Source organism: Spermophilus citellus, assembly GCF_964194105.1.
Source record: "Spermophilus citellus genome assembly, chromosome: 11".
NCBI classification, from domain to species: Eukaryota; Metazoa; Chordata; class Mammalia; order Rodentia; family Sciuridae; genus Spermophilus; species Spermophilus citellus.
The window spans coordinates 66,346,899-66,367,876 of record NC_138192.1 but is presented as its reverse complement, the minus strand read 5'-3'; the positions used below and the strand labels follow the sequence as shown (position 1 = coordinate 66,367,876).

The 20,978-nt window shown below is 33.2% G+C and overlaps 1 protein-coding gene across 2 annotated transcripts in view; it reads left to right on the top strand.

Moving 5' to 3' along the window:
- Nucleotides 1-20,978, top strand: part of FAP (fibroblast activation protein alpha) — a 73,416-nt gene that overhangs the window by 15,463 nt on the left and 36,975 nt on the right. For both annotated transcript variants that reach the window (XM_081261727.1, XM_081261726.1), the window contains exons 4-13: nt 1,970-2,068; nt 3,003-3,097; nt 4,008-4,082; nt 6,477-6,529; nt 9,851-9,923; nt 10,600-10,720; nt 11,752-11,906; nt 13,934-14,037; nt 16,115-16,250; nt 19,745-19,789. In XM_081261727.1, the coding sequence (XP_081117853.1) occupies nt 1,970-2,068; nt 3,003-3,097; nt 4,008-4,082; nt 6,477-6,529; nt 9,851-9,923; nt 10,600-10,720; nt 11,752-11,906; nt 13,934-14,037; nt 16,115-16,250; nt 19,745-19,789 (956 nt within the window). The remainder of the gene's footprint in view (nt 1-1,969; nt 2,069-3,002; nt 3,098-4,007; nt 4,083-6,476; nt 6,530-9,850; nt 9,924-10,599; nt 10,721-11,751; nt 11,907-13,933; nt 14,038-16,114; nt 16,251-19,744; nt 19,790-20,978) is intronic.

The following is a 20,978-nucleotide window of genomic DNA, read 5'->3' as shown; positions in this document are numbered from 1 at the left end:
CTTACAGCAAGCATAACCACTAGAATTAAATAATGAAAACAAAAAAAGGGGGAGTAGGGAGGGAGAGCATGGAAGGACGATTACCTCTAGATAGGGAATGGGGTGGGAGGGAAAAGGAGGGAGAAGGGGAATAGCATGGATGGTGGAAGGAGACCCTCATCATTATACAAAACACATGTATGAAGATGTGAATTTGGTGTCAACATATCTTATATACAAACAGAGCTATGATAAATTGTGGTATAAATGTGTATTAAGAATTGTAATGCAAAAAAAATAAGAGAGCTCATGTATAATGGCATAATTTGGCATGAACAAACTTTATGTACAGAGTTATGAAAAATTGTGCTGTGAATGGATAACTATGATTGTAATGAATTACACTATTGTCATGTATGTAAGAAATAGAAAAAAAAAAGGAAACCCAGGGTCTTAATCAAATGGGCAAAGCAAACATACATCAGTGGGAATCAGTTAAAACAGCAGAATATGCCATCTCCTAGTCGATCATTTTGCTCTGGTTACAAAGCAGTGCATTTATGTACCTTCAAGGTTAAAAGGGCAGGTCAAATTTTTGCATTTCATAATCTAGTACAGCATAGCTGGAAAGGATTGTAGGCATCTTCTAGGCCAATCACTTAGTTATAGGTGAGCAAGCTTGGATGACAGAATGTCCAAAGGAAATTAAAAGAAGAGCATACATCCACCATCCATCCACGCATCCATCCATTCATTCATCCTTCTTGTCATTCATTCATTCATTCAATAAATATTTATTCAATGCTTGTATATGCTGAACACTGGAGATGTACTGGTGGGGAAAATTAAGGGAGGGAGGGAGATCATACAGAGGAAATTAGAAAACTTTGTAATGAAACAATTACTGGAATATACCCACAATTACAAACCAAGGCAAGTGTTCTGAAAGAAAGGGGCATATTCTATGGGAATTGTGTAACAAAGGAACCTAAACTAAACCAGGGGGTAAAGAAGGGCTTTTCAGAAGAAGCAGATCTGGGATTGAGCACTAAAACCTGAATGAAAATTTGAGTCAAAGCGTATAAGTGCAGAAATCTTGCAGAGAGAAAGTACTTAAGGAACAGAAAGTCCAGCATTTGTTTAGAAAGGAAAGAGAAGCGGCAGGAAAGTCTAGTGGGGTAGGGTACCCCAGACCAGCCAGGACCTTTGGTTCAGGTTATCATTTTTGATTTTTATTTGAAAAATCCATGGAAAACTATGAAAGAGTTTACACAGAAAGACAAAAGTATAGGTTTTATGTTTGAAGTTTCACCTTGGAAAATGCCAGATTCAAAAATACTAGCTTTTCTATGGAAAAACTTCTCATCTTAGAGTTTCTAAGATCCCTTGAAGAGTTCAAGTGATTTTCTTTCTTTCTAGTCCAATTTCTCTTTAAAAATGATATGGTCAGGATGAGAAAATTACCTGCGTATTCACTAATGCCTTTCTTGAAGGTAACGATTCTGGCTGATCTCATTCAACCAAATGGGATGCTAAAATACATTATTGATAAGCCAGTAGAAATTCTAGCCTAGGCTATATGAGGAAGTACAGCGAACCAATCCAGAGGCTAAGGATTCAGGCAAACCCACGTGGTCTGTAATCTCAGCTCTGCAAGGCTTAAAGATGTTGAAACCTCCTCTAATGTTCCTCCCTTGAAGCCTCTAATGGCTTTTCCTGCCTGAAGAATGACGTCCCTGCTGCTCTGGGTTGTTCTCCTCTGTAACCTTCATCTTCCTCAACACATTCCACCAACTGACAATTGAACTACCTCTCTATGTCTTGGTTGCCCAGTTTACAAAATCATTATTAAGACAGGAGCTAAGTGGCACTTAGCAAATGGCAGAGCATATCATTATATGAGAAAGAACAGATGAAGGCCAGACATAGAATTTATTTGAATTATTAACTTTGTATTTTAGTAATAGTGTTTTTCTTCTTCTCCACAAAGTCCATAACCCTGAAGGAAGTACAAAGAGGGCCCTCACACTGAAGGATATTTTAAATGGAACATTTTCTTATAAAACATTTTTTCCAAACTGGATTTCAGGTCAGTGAATTATATCTTTATCTTCTGGACGTGTCTTAAACGTATTTTGTTTTGTTTTTAGTAGCAGTGAATCTGTATGGTCCTTGAAGACACATCAGTTGAAATCCATAAAAAAGATATTATTTGGAAAACTCAAGTATCCACACAGGCACTTTTGACAAAACCATTAAGACTGGGATTGTTCAAAAGCAATAAGGCCAAGAAGAGTTTTAACAGAAAGGTGAAAGTTGAGAATGCATTGTTGAAATAATTTTAGCACGTGGTATATCTTTCAAGCACAGGAGAGAAGAATCTACTTTGGAGAGATCATAAGACTTTTACTCAAAGAAAAATTCCATCATTAATCTAGATAATCTGGAAGACAGACAAATACCTCATTCTAACAGCAAATTATTTAAGGGTTATAAAATTGGCATTCACATTTAGTTCTTCAAATAAGGTTATTAAATAATTCTAATAAATGGTGAGATGAACTAAATAGTTTATAATGTTATAGTTGTATATATAAAGTTACACTAAATAAAACTGAATATTTTCATTTTTCTTTTTAGAAAATATGATTCATATGAAGTAGGTTTTAAACTAAATCAGACAAAAACCAAATATAATTTATTTTTATTATTGGAAAAGTAATTTACCATTTTAAACTAGTCTATCCTTTTTGCAACTTAGAGAAAACAAAATTGGATTCCCAAGCATCCAGAATCAGTTCAAATAGAACTGCTGTTGGCATATATAGCATCTTCGTATGAAGTAGGAAAAAAGCATTCTTTCCTCACTTCCATTACCAACTCATTATTTTAAATCTGACAAAGCAGCATGTACTAGACCGAGAAGCAAAGCAAAGCAAGTGTGTGAAATAAGAGAGGATTCTTTTGTTATAAATGAATATCTTGTTAAGATATCATTTTAAACTTTGTTTTCTTATTTAAAGGACAAGAATATCTTCATCAGTCTGCAGAAAATAATATCATCTTGTATAATATTGAAACAGGAGAATCATATATCATTTTGAGTAATAGCACCATGGTATGTATCCAACCTCATCTTCCTCCTCAAAATCTTTGCTAGCTCTTCATGGACCAAGGAGCAAGTTCAAATTCTTAGCACCTGATCTGGATTCAGCTTGCCTTCCCAGCTTCATCCCTGCTGCAGTCCTCCGGTTCTCTGCACTACTGGCCTGCTTTCCTCTCAATCACCTAGTATCTATCCTCCTCTGTGGAGGTAGTGTGACCTAAGTTAAGAATGGGAACTCATTCCTTACAGGAAGGCAGATTGAGGTACAAATATAAGTTCTGTCATTCACGAGTTACAGAATCTTGGATAAAGTTCTATATTGCACCAATTTAACTATGACTCAGTTTCTTCCTCTATAAAGTGGGAAAAATAGTACTTCTTTGGGTTCATGTAAGAATTAAATGAAATAACATTTAGAAGTGCTTGGGATAGTGCCTTCCACAGATTTAGTGCTCAATATATGGTAGCCATGATCCATGCATACATACTGTTCTGTGCTCCTGGGTTTCCACCTTCTACTTTCTCTGCCCTTAAAAACCTAATCTGTTCAAACCAAGCTCAGCTAAAACTCTTCTCTGCAACCAATGACTTCCTCATCTGGATTCAATCACTTCTTATTTAATGCATTTCTAATGCTATATTGAATCTCTTCTATAGAACTTTCTAATGTGTAATGCTACTCATTCACAAGTCTTACATTATATGATTCTTGAAGTCACAAAGTTTATTTTATTTATTTCATCCTCCCCAATAGTGTATAGTGAATTTCTATTCATACACTAGGTACACATAAACATTCTCCAGTTGCACCTGAAGTGAATAGATGTAGGAGTGTATGAGTGACACAATATTCTTTTAGAATTATAAACTTATATGACTTTTATTTTTTTCTGTTTTCTAATCAACTTCTTCATAATTTCAGAAAAGTGTGAATGCTTCAAATTATGGTTTATCACCTGATCGGCAATTTGCATATCTTGAAAGTGATTACTCAAAGGTATCAACTATTTACTTTGTGTATATCTATTATATCCCCTATTAATCTAAAGGTTAGTTTACAGAAGTAAAAGAAAACAAGAATCCATCTTCATTGATTCAGAAGTAAATGAACCCCCCAAAACATAACAAAACAAGCAAATAATTTAGAATTTGGCATTCTGGTTGGGTTATCATTATGGAGTGCAAGCCACTTTCTTCTGGGGAAAATCACTTTGTTTGGGAACACTAATATCCATTAGAAAGGGGAGAATTATCCTTGTAAAGATGTTTGATATCATAAGCCATTAGTTAATTTTCACACAGTTAAACACCATGAAAATTTATCACAATTGTACAAGTGTACAATTTTGGTGAAGTGCTCAAACATTATAATATATACTCAGTAGTAAGTCAGGGTTTAAATCTGTTTCTGATTTAGAAATTTTCCCACCAAGTCAGATGATTAACTATTACTTACTTTCTTCTTTCTGAATGAAGAGAAGAAAGTTGATCCTCTTATATTTTTTCCTCCATACACTGACAAAAAAGAAAAGTAGTTTATTATCAAACTAGATTTCTAATAGTTACTTTCACATCAAGAATTTTTTTGTTTTGAAAACCACTTTTTTTCAGATCCTATTTGAGATGTAAAATTTCCTTAATATTTAGGGGAAAAAAAGGCATTCTTATCTCAACCAGATTGCTCTTTTTTTTTTTTTTTTTTTGATCATTGATTATTTTCCAAGGATCCTGCCCCTGGGCATCAACAGTCTTCAAAAAGACATGCTTCAGTTGGGTGTGGAAGCACAAACCTGTAATACCAACTACTTGGAAGACTGAAGTAGAAGGATTGTAAATTTGAGGCAGCCTGGGTAACTTAGTGAGATCCTGTATCAAAATTTAAAATGCATAAATAAAACATTTTTTTAAAGGAAGACATGCTTCAAACAAATGTGGCTTCTTTTCAAGAGTTTGAAATCTCTTTAAGAAACAGAATCCAAAATGGCATTTGTATCATCAGCAATCACTAACCTGAGTAAAAGCATACTTTAAAAAAAGGGCTGCCTCATTCAGCGGGAATATAAGAAGTAACTGAGGGGCTGTGGCTCAGTGGTAGAGCACTTGCCTAACACATGTGAGGCACTGGGTTCCATTCTCAGCACCACATAAAAATAAATAAATAAAAATAAAGTTTAATTATATATATATATATATATATATATATATATATATATATATATATGATTTTTTCAAAGAATTAACTGAACTGGTGGTCGTTATCCATTTGAAGAGTTAATTTTCAAATGTGCTTCTGTTATAGACTCTGACAATGCATAAGTCCAATAAAATTGAACAGATTATGTCCTCAAGGAGACAAAATGGCAATATAAATGAAAATTATAATTTAGTTGTTGTGCAACTTAACTTGCATGATGTAATTGTGTTTGTGGTTTCTTTTAACAAAAGATATTTGAGTGTAAGAAGCTGAGATCTATGTTCAAGGGAGAGATCCTGTATATTACAAGCTTGAGTAGATTTGGTCTGTAGATAATTTAGGAGCAGACATGGTTCAAAACATGTCTATACTCTTTCAAATTAATCAATTCTATTTCTTTTTGGATATGTGCTCTCCAAACAACCTTGAGATTAGTCATTGGATTATCCAAATGCGGTCATACTTAAAAGTCAATGCCATAGAGAATAAATATTAATATTTTGGTCCCTGACAAAAAGATAAATATCTTCCATTTTTTTTCAATTTCTATTGTGTAGAAAACTGTGCTCAATTAAAGTCAAGTAATTTTCAACAGAAGAATATTTTGTATGAAATTCTGATAAAAGGTATCATTATTTTTATCAAGGCACAGGACAATCCCTATGGGCTATGAAAATCATAGTGTTTTTACTTCAATATAGGTAAACAAGAAGGAAAAATTCCTAGAATAAAGTGTGTCAAAGATAAGCATTTTTATTTTTTAACCATGAGTCACATCCCCAGTCCTTTTTAAAATATTTTATTTAGAGACAGGGTCTTGCTGAGTTGCTTAGGGCCTTGCTAAATTGCTGAGACTGGCTTCGAACTCTCTATCCTCCTGCCTCAGTCTACTGAGCTGCTGAGATTATAGGAAAGATTAGCTTTTTATATTAAGAAATGATTTGGATATGCTTTTTGTGGAGTGAAAGTTAGATCACTGCTGAGATTTGTTCTGGAACTTGGACAAGCTTACAAAGTTCACAGTAAGACTCCTTAAATGAAGGCTTGGTTTGGAAGTGAAACCTAACCTTCCCAGTTCCTTGTGAAAACAGTAATTTTATAATTCTGAACTTTGAATGGGATTCTTTGTGATTATACATTATTGACATGAGCCTCTTAAAAATTATAATCTGTCTTTATCTCTCTTCTTTCTGACAGCTTTGGAGATACTCTTACACAGCAACATATCACATCTACGACCTTATAAATGGGTAAAAAGTCACCACTATTTACTAATACCATCTAATACCCAGAAATTTCCATTCTATCTCTAATTTGAGATTGACACAGTATTATCTTGTTACTGATTTCAATGTGTTATTTTTCTACAGTATATGTGAACCCACAAAACTGAAAATTCAGGGAACTATTTCTATGAGATATTCACCTTTTTTAAAAACTTTAACTACTACTTTATACTTTTATGCACAATATAATTTTGGTTTTCCTGCTTTCAAAGAGCAAATTATGGATGTACTATTTATGGAAATAAACATATGTAGTCAAAGGACAAAAACATGCATGGAAATGAGATACTATTTTCAGGAGAGTGGCTACTTCATTGGAGGGAGGTGGGAGAGAGGGAAAGTCAGCATTAATTGTGTCCAACACATATTCCATGAATCGATTTTAAATTAATGACTTAAAATGACAAAAATAATTATTTTTAAAATTACAAAATGTTTAACTTAACATTTAAAACACCAAATATTTTCCTAAACTTAGACGGTATGTAAATTGCCATGTATTACATCATTATCTTTATTTTTATGTATGCTTTAACTATTTAAAATAGTTATTGTTTAAAAGAAAAAAAGTTAAATGAATGTAAAGGTAGGTGAGAACTGAGAGAGAAAATTCCAAGCAAAAGAAGAATATATAAAGGTCCAAAAGGGAGATTGGACATGGAATTGCAGGAAACCCAGGGTGTGTTGAGTTAGCTGAAATTGGAGGAGGGACCCACTTACAGAGAGGATTGTGTAAGATTGAGAAAGAGTTGAGTCTCAGAGGTACAGGCCAAATTATAATGAGGAAACCACTGAAAAGTGTTTAGATCTCTTTCTGATGACAATAGGAAATCACTGAAGGATTTTAAATGGGACATGACATGATCAGATTTGCACTTTAGAAAAATCACTCTGGCTGGGTGTGGACAATGAATTGGTTCATTACTCATCTTAATGTGATACCCTCTTCCCTGTTACATAAAAGGTAATAATAATTATATGGCTTGAAGAGACATTGAAAAAATCTTCTGGTCTGTTTCCCCTTTTGTCTGTCAAGAACACATTTTTTAAAAAAATAACTATCTACTTCTTTTAAGTTTTCAGAAAAGAATAATTGATCTTCTTAAAATGTCACTTAAGAAATAGGAGCCCCTTCTTAAATAGACTTCAAAACCATCTAATGGATTCTAAGTCTTTCTCTTTATCCACATCATCACATAATTCAAGAAACATTTACTGAATACTTATTATATTATAAACATATACAAGAGATTCAATATAAGAAATCCCAATTTGCTCTCAAGAAACCTTTAGGACAGTGAACTGACAATCTTAGACTTTCGGTACAATTTCTTACGTCTTTATTCATGCCTGTGCTTTTCTTTTAATCATTTTTTAAATTCTCTATGTTTAGATTTACCAAATTTGAAAAGATTCCAAAAAATGACAGTATTAATATTTTAATTATGTTTTTGTATAAACTTTAAAACCTAAAACCATATTAAATATTTAGCCTGCTTGCAGTGAATGTAATCAAACCACTGTTTGTTTTCTGTTTTCTGCACAACTGTCTAAAATCTCAGACTTTTTTTTTCTGATCGGGTGAATACATTATGAGTGATGGATTAAAAATTATTTGAGATTCAAGATATGACTGAATGCCACTAATTCCGAGCATCTTTCATGCCTCTATAGACATTCTCTAGCACAGAGAAAATTAATACGGTTCTAGTTTCAAGCTAATTAAGGAACCCCTAGAAGATGACATCCTTTGTAAAGTACCATCATCCTCCCTCTCTCATACTCTAAGTGACTCAACAACTATTGTGGCTTTCCCATCATGAAGAAGTATTCACTGAGATTTTCAGTTTGGTGCTGACTATGTAAACCCATAGACTAATTCCACCTGGTACAAAAACTAAGTTAGTGTTACAATGTCAAAGGTAACATGAACACTGACTTGAAAGAGAGTTGCAAACCAGGAGAATGTCCTCTCTGAGAGTCATTCCCCGATTGTGGATTGTGTCCTCCCACAGTTTTCATTTTTTTCCAAACTCCCCAAGGTGTGGCACTCAAATCCTGCCCTCTAGTGGCCAGCATTCCTACTGCCGCATCCATGGTTACCTTTCTCCAAGGTAGAGATTTTTCTTATCAAACCCATGCCTTCTCCCTTCATTGTATTCTAGGTATCATGTTGCATGAACTAATGAGTTAAATCAAGTTAATACGTGTTACAGGACTTCACAGGTGTCTAAGAATTCAGGTAATAGGAAAGGAAGAAATATCAAACATGTATCAGGTCCAGGGTTAGAGAGAGATTTTGGAAGAAGGAATAGGGAATCCTTCTTGAGGCTCCTCAAATTAGACTTTGGAGGTAGGTCTTGCTGTGTGGTTCCACAAAAAAATGTCTTGATGAAAGTATTAATACAATCTTCAAGAAGTTTAACTTAAACATAGCTTCCTATGATTCTGTAACATAAAAATCTGAATGTGTTCTTGCTAAAGAACTGCAAAAGCTCCACAATACAAGCAACTCAATGGAGTACTTACAGAACGACTCTAAACATCGAAGTGAGATTTTTGGCCAATAGAATATTTGAAATTTCTCTACGGGTGGAGAACTTTGCAAGCTTAAGGCATACTGCCCAGTATAAGATCTGTTTTTCAGTTTAGCTTGAGATCAGATGTTCCTTTCCTTTTCTGATTTTAAGTCAGATCCCTGGGGAGATTGTCAAATGGCATCTTATTTTCAAAAATTTGAAATGCATATGCATTCACAGAGATGGGGGTTGTGAATGAGAATGTGGAAGAGCACATATTAAACTTCAGCACAATTATAGAATTTCAGAGTTGGAAGGCACTTCAGCCACCATCTTAATCTGGTGTGTGCAAATTTTACAGTCTCAGGGGTTAAAAGACTTGAGTTTAATTTGGGGTCTGCCAAAAACTAACAATGTGATCTTAAAAAGTCATATCATGCATCTAAACCTCTCAATTGTCTTCTATAAAACAAAGGGATTCTATCAGATAATCTCTAGAGATATCCCTACGGTGTATAAATTCACTTACCTCACTGTAAGGTCTGAAAACTGAAACTCAGGAAAGTTAAGTGACTTATAACTAGTGGAAGGAGGTATACAGCACCCATATCTCCAGGAACAGAGACATTTCTTAGAATTGTCCTTCATTTTTATGGCTTGTTGTTTTTTTCTATTTATGCAGATTTTTGTTGTTGTTGTTTTTGCATTGAACAGCAAAGTTCCTTGTGTTTCTTTCTTTCTTTTTTTTTTCTTCATTTCTTTCTAGAGAATTTGTAAAAGGATATGAGCTTCCTCGTCCAATTCAGTATTTATGCTGGTCGCCTGTTGGGAGTAAATTAGTAAGTGTTTAAATTATAGAAGTGTTTAATCATTTAAATAAAAGAGGAGCCATTTGATTTTGGCCTTTGTTAAATTTCCCTGCCTAAACGGAAAAAAAAAAATACATTCATGACTATTTTAGTGGTTAAAAACGGGAAGAGTTTGGATAAATTGAAACCCATCTGAGAATTCCGCAAAATCTCAAGCTCATGGATAGACTTCTTTAAATATCGCAGTCAAAAACTTTATCCTTATACTCAGCCAGAATGCGTTGTGCCAGAAAACTCAGGAAAAATATGGTTTTCACAAGTTTCCCAGACTAGCTTCAGACAACATGAAATTTTGTCCAAGCTCTTATTTAAGGACTCTAAATAAAGATTAGATCTGGCTAGCTATTAATATTCAGAGTTTATCTGACTTTCTGTCAATATGCATAACTACTTATTTGGGTAATAAAAACAAGTATAATAGTAGAATTCATTTTTTATTTGATGTAGATTTTTAAAATCATAATCAATGTTAATGTGGGCTAATTATTGAGGTTTTAAACCTATTGAAATATTTTATTGGGAGTCTTATTTGCATTTGAATCACCACCCTTTATAAAAGAATTTGTGAATAATTAAATCAAATATATAGCTTTTACTTATATTTGTTAGGAAATTTTCCTACTGACTAACTTACCACCACTTCTAGGTATACGTCTACCAAAACAATATCTATTTGAAACAAAGACCAGGGGACCCACCTTTTCAAATTACATATAATGGAAAAGAAAATAAAATATTTAATGGAATCCCAGACTGGGTTTATGAAGGTAAGCTGTATTCTCTTTCTACTGGTGCTGTTTTAGGCTTTAATTGAAAACTATTTCATGCATTCAGCAAGATTAAGATGAGTGGCATCTTATTTTGTTACGTGGTTGCATTTCTAAAAGCTATTATTAAGTTATGAACAATATATGCATATTTGAAAAGAACTAAATCTTGTTATCAAAAGACTGGTAAAATTTATTTTCACAAACATTACTACAAAGTAATAGTAATAATTTATATCTCAAGAAGTATTTAGTCCTTAGGTACTGTGTTAATCTTTTATGTTTGCATTTTCTTAAGAAAGAAATCTCCCCCCACCCCCAAACTAAATACTGTCTATGTTATTTTGTAAGAAAATGTTCTTAGTTTTTTTTTTATATTCTCTTGAATTTTGTCTCCATTCTAGGTCATGTAGGATTTAACACGTAACTGAAATTTAAAAGGTCTCTAATACCTGCCTTTATGAAATATATGTATATATAAAAAATATAACATCGCCAACCCTATTTTTAAAAATTTCCAGGATAGAAAGTCAACTTTCAGGGGGCTGGAGTTATGGCTCAGTGGTAGAGCACTTGCCTGGCATGTGTGAGGCCCTGGGTTCAATCCTCAGCACCATATATAAATAAAATAAAATAAAATAAAATAAAATAAAATAAAATAAAGGAAGTCAACTTTCAATAGCTATTTCCTCCCTAGTTAAACTAGAGTTCTCCCTGTTTGGGCAGCTTTAGGTTAGTATAAAAGCCAAAAGCTGCCCTAAAAGGAAAAACTAATTATAGATAATATGTTTATATTTTATTTTAAAAGTTACATTACTCATTAATGTCAATTGCTAACAAGACTAATTCATATTTAATATGGCATGTAAGTTTAAACTGTTCCTCTTAATTCAGACTATTTATTTTTGTAATAACCAAAGTATGTCATGTGTCATATTCAGTCCAAAAATAGCTATTTAGAACTGATTGCAATGATTTTAAGAGTAAGATGTAATTGTAATTAATATAATAGTACTTTTTTTTTTTTCCAGAGGAAATGCTTGCTACAAAATATGCTCTCTGGTGGTCTCCTAACGGAAAATTTTTGGCATACGCAGAATTTAATGATACAGATATACCAGTTATTGCCTATTCTTATTATGGTGATGAGCAGTATCCTAGAACAATAAATATTCCATACCCAAAGGTATGTTGACTACTTTCAGCAGACGCCTTCATTTCCTTGGTGTCAAAATGAGCAGTCATTACCATGAATGGAGGTGGGATCAACATGTTCAGAGAGCTTCTTGTCCTTGTGCATTGTAAGGCAAACATTGTGCTGTGCTCTATTGTTGATGTGGACATCTGTTGCTTTGGACATCTGGTTGTGCTGGATGAAATAGACTTTGCAAAATCCATTGCAGAATCTTTGAGAAACATATGGTCTAGATCATGGAGGAAAAACAAGCTTAACTTAATTTTAATTTTTTTTTTTTATATTTCATGCTCCAAATTCAGGGTAAAGTTCTGTTTTGCATTTCCCTCTTGAATTCTCATGTAAATGCAAACTAGAATGGGAAATGCAAATGTTGAATTTGATGTTTCTGTCAGGTAGAAGCAGGCATGGGTTATGGTCTTTTGTGGACATATAGTGACATTTGTGAACCTCAGTTTCTTCCTCAAGGAAATGAAAGAAGTGGACTGGGGTAAGTGCAGAGTTTTTTGCATAACAAACATTCTAGCATTATTATCGAACATTCCTTCTGTTCAGGCCCACGAGTACAGAAAAAGGACCTGAGTATATAATAGAAGAATAGCCAACTCACAGCAAAGAGGTATTGCACCCTAATTTCAATTTAAAGGAGAAATTTAAAAGAAATCAAAGCACAAATTCACCTCTTGCATGAGGAATTGGGTATGATTTTAGGATATGGCTTTTGTCTTCTGTTTCCTGTTTTTTTTTTTTTTGTTTGTTTGTTTTTTGCCAGGCAGAACACTGTCATGCATGGACCCAGTGGGTCCCTCTATGTGCAGGATGACAGTGTGGATCTGCACAAGTGGACTTAGAAGCAAGACAAACATGCAACAGAAAAAAATAGAATTGCACATAGTATCATGTTTATATTCAAAGTAATTTTTAAGAGATCAGTAGATAGGAAATGGATATTTAGATAGGAGACCCCTCAAGGGCTATTGTAGAAAGTTGGAAGTGTTTGGATGTGAGAAGCCTAATACTTAGGATCCAAGACATAAAATAATTTAAATCTTTGGAAGAGTTTATGGGAGTTGGGAAAGATCAGGAAACTCAGAACTGAGGAGCCACTGACACTAACTAGGAATTTTGGACCCGCATTCTTATGTTCTTTGAAGACTGGAGTTGCTGAAACATCTGGCATTGGACAGAGACAGGAATATCCCAAAGAATCAAGGATTTCCCAGCCGCACCTGGGAGGTCCTAGGAGAGACTAAACAGTTCTCTAGATGAATGCAATCAGTACTGAGTCATGGAACACTGAGTACCTAAACTTTGTGGATTTAAATTTTATTATAACTGTAAGATTCTCTCTCTCTTTGCAGTAAAATAACAGGAATTCTAAGAAGCTGTCTAGGCATAAGCTATACTGTCATGTAAATTTTAGGCATGCCATAGCACAGGAAGTACAAAACAAGAAAAGTGTAAATCCCATGGACATTTTATTTGGAAGCGGAATTTTCCTAATCTTTTGGGATGCTAGCAGTAGTAATACAAGCAGCTAGGAGACTGAGCATTTGGTGACTGTCCTAATCCAAATTACATGGCAAAAGCCAAAAGTATGTTTCATTTATTTCTTTTCACTATCCTAACAAACCAATCTTCTTCTCTACTCCCCTTAGCACACAGATATATGAATGTTATATTAGTGAAAGAACTATCATGAAAATCAAAAAAGAGAACACAGATTGAAAAACTACTTTTTCATATCCCAAACATTTTACACTATAAATTGAAGCTCTTTCATTAAGCACTTAAAATGTATGTTCTTACTCCAGTTGACAACATTTGTAACTGCCCTGAAAAATAAAATGAAATGAAGTTCCTGGTTAGGCAATAAAGAGACTAAATCCAACATAATATACTTAACTATATTAAGTTATAAAAATGTGTCTAAATTCCTGAAGTGTCTTTAATATATTGGTGATAAACGGAATTTTGTGAATTTATATATTTCCTTTTTTTTTTTTTTTTTTGGTCAGGCTGGGGCTAAGAATCCTATTGTTCGGATATTTATTATTGACACCACTTACCCTCAGCATGTGGGTCCCAGGGAAGTGCCAGTTCCAGCAATGATAGCCTCAAGGTGATTAATTTCAGATTTCTGAATTTTAACTGAATTTTATCATGTAGAAACTTTTAAATCAGAATTTTACACTTCTTTTCTAGGGAGTTTATGGATGTGCATGCTATAAGCTCAAAAAGTAAAAATTGCACACACAATACAAACAAACTTAAAAATCATAAATATTTCTTAAATTGTTTTTTTTTTAAGTAGCCCTTTTACACATATAAAAGGGGCTACAATGATCCACCTTTATGAAGCTTTCCTCAGACTTTCAATTGTCAGCTCAGGATCAAAAAGAAGATAGTAAAATTCATGTATGTCCTCAGTCTCAGGCTTCTTTCAAGTGTGGTTTATAGATTTATCATGTGTCATATGTGCATGATAAACAAGAAAAGATAGGTTAACCCTCTCCAAATATAAGGATTTAAAAATTTTTATTTATTTATTTTGCTAGAAAGTAGTCTCTTTTCAATTATCTACTTGGGGATTATTTATAGACAGACAGGAAAGTGAAGTATTCTCACCTCCCCAGCATTAGACCTCATGTAGATTTTCCCTGTTTCCTCCTGATTACAGCAAACTTCCAGTCCCACAATCCTCTGTGGTCTCTTTTGGTAGAAATGATAAGGGAAAGGTGTCCCCACATCCTGGCTGCTGAGGTTTCTTACCTAGCCTCCTGCCTAGCAGACCCAGCCTTTGGCTTTTCCAGCCTCATGAAGGAGAATCAGCTAGGGCCCAGTGATTAATCCCTAATCCAGAAAAGAACCACATTGGAGGCCACTACTGGCACTTGCCTAAGTAAATCCACTCTTCAGTACTAAAAACAACTTTAACTTTTCAAACTATCTGTTCTTCCTCACCCCAATTTAGTTGATGGAAATGTGACTGAATATATCATTTTTTAAAAAAGTCATTCTCCTTAGATGGCAAATGGAATAGTAGAAGCAGCACCATATAGAGTTAAGAGGCTCGTCTGAACATTTTTAAAGAACAATATAATAATAGTAATAACTCATCCATTTTGAACACATATTATTTAGCAAGCATAGTCTCAAAGCACCTTAGTTACTCTTAGCTAATCTTTACAGATTTAAAATTAATACTTTTGTTTTCATTTTATATAGAAATAGAAACAAAGAATGGTTAAATAATTGGCTTGAAGTTACACAACTAAGAGGACATAAAGACAGAATTTGAGCCCCCAAACTCCTTTCAGTTCTGTGGAAGACTGCAAAATTCTGTGTTTCATTTCATTTCATTCTTTTACTTATTTATTTATCCATCTATTTATTTATTTATTTATCTATTTATTTATTTATTTATTTATTTCAGTACCAGGAATTAAATCTAGGGCCATTCTACCACTGAGCTATATCCCCAGCCCTTTTTATTTTTTTTATTTTAAGACAGGGCCTCACTCAGTTGCCCAGGCTGGCCTCAAAATTGCAATCATTCTGCCTCAATCTCCAGAATGGCTGGGATTATAGGCATGCACCACTGCACCAGCTCTGATTCATTTTACATTGACATTCCCCTATTTACAAATCATCTTCACATAAACTTTGCTGCCATTCATTGACATCTAGTATGTACCACACACTAATATAGTTATTTCATATCCATCATCCAGTTATTATATTAACCCAAATTTCAATATCTGACTCTTATCACAGCTAACACTCTGCTTCCAACACAAATATGCCTCTAGACAAAAGTGGTTTTGTAAAGTAAAACCTCTTTTTACACCAAGTAGACAGCAAAAAAAAAAAAAAAAAAATTGTGATTCCTTGCACAAAATACAAAGTTTAATGCTTTTCTCCATTCTAGATGGACCAGTAGCTTTGGCCTTATGTCTTCAATTATTAACTTAGATGTGACTATCCCAGAATGGAGAGAAAACGCAAGTGAAATTATTTTATTAGGAGTCAGCAGATACATTTAAAATTCTTTTCAGAGAAAGGAAAGTTTTATCTTCCTTTTCTGTTGAGCAAATATTCCATAATTATAAGATACATTCTTTAGAAAACATAAAATAAGAAATTATTTAAATGTGATGTGTTTATGGTGGTGACTGTCTATTTTGATTTATTTTCAGTGATTACTATTTCAGTTGGCTGACATGGGTTAATGATGAACGAATATGTTTGCAGTGGCTAAAAAGAGTCCAGAATGTATCTGTCTTGTCTATATGTAATTTCAGGGAAGACTGGCAGATATGGGATTGCCCAAAGGTAAGGTATATTAATGCTAGAGATACATATTTCTGAAGATGAAAGCACAACAGTAGAAACACATTTATAGCTAACGTAATATATAAAGGTAAAATTACTGCATCGAACTGGAAAATGCTTGGCAAAAATATACTCTGTATTCACAAGTCCACCATTGCTTTAAATGGATAAGATATTTATTGCTTTCTCAAATGACTTTAATCTTGAAATTGGGTAGAGAAAAAGACTAAATGAGACAGCTTAACACTAGAAAAATCAGGTGGATTTGGTTCTCAATTAGGATGGTCATCCATCCTTTTGCAATTATAAGATTAGCAGTCAACAAAAGCAAAATAATGAAGATAAAAACATAAAGTGGTTCTACTATGGAAATCAATGTGTTTTAGACAAGAGAAGAAGAAGAAATGCAAATGGGGCATGTTCAATTCAATGTCAAAATTAAAAAGTAAAAATTGCAAAAGAAATGAATATCAAAAGAAAGCCAAACATCCTCATTTTAAATCAAAGGTGGATGTCTGAAAACATGACATGAAATATTAGATCAAATTATCTTATTATCCATTATCTTAAGGAAGTGCCCCACACCCAAGGGGAGGAATTTGAAAATTAGAGACAGATTTACTACTGAGATTTATTGTTTCCATTGCTCAAATCTAAACATAATCTGTTGACATGAATGAGTCAGAAGCTTCTTTAACCAATCTAAAAGTTTTAAAATATTCTGGCTCTTAAGTACTCATATTAAAGACTATGAAATTCAAAATTTCTTTAAATAAGAAATTTGATGGGTTCATTTCATGAGATTTCTAATTTTGAAGAAATGTTTCATTAAGCCAAATATAGAATAAAGCTACTTAAAAGTAAGAAGAAAAGCACAGAGCAATCATAGAAAATCATTAAATTCTATCTAGAAATTAGGACAATATGTTTTACATTGAAAAAGTCATATGACTCTGTTTGAAAATGTATTAGGGCTCCAATAGTCAACATTACTCAAGCTGAAATATCTTTAAAATCACTACTGTGTCTGAAAGAGACTTGGCTGATTTTGATGAACTATGCTAGCTTATTTTTATTTTATTTATATTTTGATATACAAAGTAGAAATATTTGGCTTTATTGATTGCTCATAGGCAAAAGTATAAACAAACAAACAAACTGACCTTAATTATACTAGTTGATTTGATACCATTGGTCTGTATACTCAGCTTTGGTTAAAAATATCTTCAACACTCACTAGATCAGGTGATTATAAACTACTGCCTTAATTTTGTTAGCTTGAAAACTAGGAGATTTATTATTTAGACACAAATTTTAACTAATTAATATCTTTAGTTAAAAACTGGAATTGCTTTGGTATCCAAAATTCTAATTTATAAAAATGTGAGATAACATTAACCTAAATTTACAGAATATCAAAGATGTTCATCCAATGAAGTATGGAAGTCCCCAGAATAGAAACATTCTTGCCAGAAATGTTTTTACATTTAGAATACCAGAACTGAATAACCATAGGATTTCTAAACAACCTCTATTTCAGAATACTATGAAAAATACATACAACACATTTTCAGATTTGAGAACAGTGGTGTTGCATTTTCCAGCAAACATACTCATGACTTATACGGTGTTTGGGGTTTGAAAACCAATAATATTTAAGGTCAGAGGACTTATTAATAATTTATTGATGTTCAGAGCCATACATAAAACAAAGAATCAAAAGAAACTGACAATAGATACTTGTAATTACAATTGTGACATATATTAAGAAATTTATAGTTTGAGACACTAATATTGTCTTACATTATTATTGTCCTCTCAAAAGAGGATTAAAATGAAGTTTTTCTTTATGATTAAAAATGAAGAATCAAAAAACTTTCACTAGTTTTTCGAGTTTTGTCTTTTTTTAATTCTCTATAGGAAATAATACAAACTGTCCTTAAAATTTATTATTCCCATGCCTTTTTTGACAGTACATCTTCTCATAGTTCTCCTACATTGTTAACTACTCTTTTCCTTTCTAGTTCTGCTGACTTCTCTAGACATCTTATCCTCCTATTTAATGTATTTGAAAGATAGGCTGTTATAACAAAACAACAACCTCCAATGACTCAGTAGGTTAATACAGTAGAAGTTTATTTCATATTCATATTCACATACCCAGCAAATAGTGAGTACAAGTAAGAGGAGTGTGGTAAGGACTGGGAGAGGGGATGCTCTGTTCCATATAATCATTCAGGAACCCAGATGATGGCATTTCTGCTAGCTTCATTTGTGGTTTTCAATACTGTTCTAAAGTTATTAAAATTGAGCATCAAGATCCAGACACAGGATTGAGAAAAGAATGGAGGAACATGAATAAGAATTTTTTTTGGGGGGGGGGGCTAGGTCTAGAAAGAGCCTTACTAATTTCAGCTTATACACCATTGGCTAAAACATATCACATGACCACATCCAACTGCAAAGGAGGCTGGGAAATGTAGCATACTCATAGCCCACCCAAAGAAAGAAATAGCTCCTGATTATACTGCTTCCTCTATCTCAACTCTCTTTGGGTAATTTTATCCACATCAGAGGTTTCTGTTACCACTTACCAACATTATTTATAAAGATTTCAACTTTTAAATAGCTGTGACTACATTTTCTCTACTTCATCCTCACCTACCAAGACCTTCATTTGGTTCTTTATTATTCTTTTCCCAAACATTACTACAACATTTCAGTTGGTCCCCCACCTCCTTCCATCTTACCTATTTCTAACCCATTCTCTTTATCATGTTCAAAATTATATTTTCTTAATGGTGGATTTGAAGTCTTTCAAAAATTTATTTACAGGAGAAATTCAAACTTCTTAGCATGGCATAAAGGTTGCTTAAGATCTTGCTCGTACTTATGCCTCTTCCCTCATCTTGTAACTCTTCCCTTGTAACTTTCCACTGAGCCATATTGAACCACCTGGGGTAACTAACCCAGTCTGGTGTTATTTGTTGTTCCTTTTCTAATTATTTGTCTAGAAAAGCCTATTCACCCTTTTAGAATTACTAAATATTTGTTTAATAAATGATCAATACTATTATGCTAAAACATAAACCAAAATAAGATTTAATGCAGATTTTAAAATTTCACAAGTAATTCATAAGACCAAGAAAAGAATTTAATCTCCATTATGAATTTCCTTTTTACCTACACTAATTCAAGTGCTTGCACTATGCTGGACCTCCATATATGTCTGATAATTCTAAGGCACCACTTTATAAAAGATTTAACCAGAATAAAGATCTGAAACTAGATCCAGCAGGCAAAGTACCCATGTGTATACAGAAGCACTGTTATATAAGATTTTTAATAGAATCTTCTTAAATTCAAAATTGAAGATAGTTGACTAGCCATAGGACTCTCTGGCCAAGCAGTTTAACTGGTCCCTCATGTCCAGATTATATTTAGGAAAAAATATTCTGCTAATACCATGTTTGATGTGATCTTTTGTCTTTCAGACCCAGGAACATATAGAAGAAAGCAGAACTGGATGGGCTGGTGGAGTATGATTTTGCTATCTTTTCCTTATATTTTGATGCCACTTGACAGACTCTCAACTATCAAAGGACTCTCTCCAATGTTCCCAAACAGGCACTTTTTGTTTTTCAATTGAGATACACACACACACACACACACAGACACACACACACACACACACTTTTGAAAATGGGTCTAAGTTGCTGAGGGTCTTGCTAAGTTGCTGAGGCTGGCCTTCAACTTGCCGTGCTTCTCCTGCCTCAGCCTCCTGAGTCACTGGGATTACAGGCATGCACCATCATACCCCGCTACTAACTGATAGTATTTCTTAAATACAACAACATTTAATCAGTTTGCAAAAGAAAACACAATCTTAGTCAGATGGGCTAAAATCATCTTAATATTTATGCCATTTTAATCAAGGAAAAATAGAGACATTAGGAATCCTTGTGAGTTAAATGCAAACTCTCTCTTAATATATTTCATATAAACTAAACTGAATTTCATATATGCATATTCATATAAGCATTGACTTGGTATCAAATAGGCAAATGTGTTTTATTATGATTTGTGATTACTTATATCTGGAAATTTTGGATAGATTGTTGTTATTGTTGTTTGGTGATATATGAGGAATTCTAGTGTAAAAATCATGTTTTAGTGAAATATACCAATTATATTTAATATCCTATAAAAAGAATACAAAATAGGATAGAGAATAGTGAATGTGGTTTGAATGCTGTCACTCACTCATCACATACATGATTTAATTCAACTAGCATTTCAGTTTGGGGATGCCACTTTTTTTGAAATTTGGACACATTATGCAAAAAAGAAAATTTTTAGGACCAGATTTAATACATTGACTCATGACATAAAGACAGTAAAGAATTCAGAAGTCAATTCTAAGATCATACATCTTTAACAAATTCTAACTTAAAATGGCCAGAGAGAAGGAAATAAAAATTTAAAAAAATATATATTCAGGTATTAAAAATTCTTAGTTGTACATTTTTCTGTATCCAGTAACTTTTGTCTTACAGGCTACTATATTTATGCTCAGCCTTTAATGAAAGATATTTCAGTTTTATTTATTAACTAGGGACCAGTAGTACTTTATTAATAACATACAGTAATGTAACTACACTCTGAGGTAATAAGAATTGATTTTAAAAAGTCGAAAAGTTCTATTTTAATACACTTTTTGCCTCACTA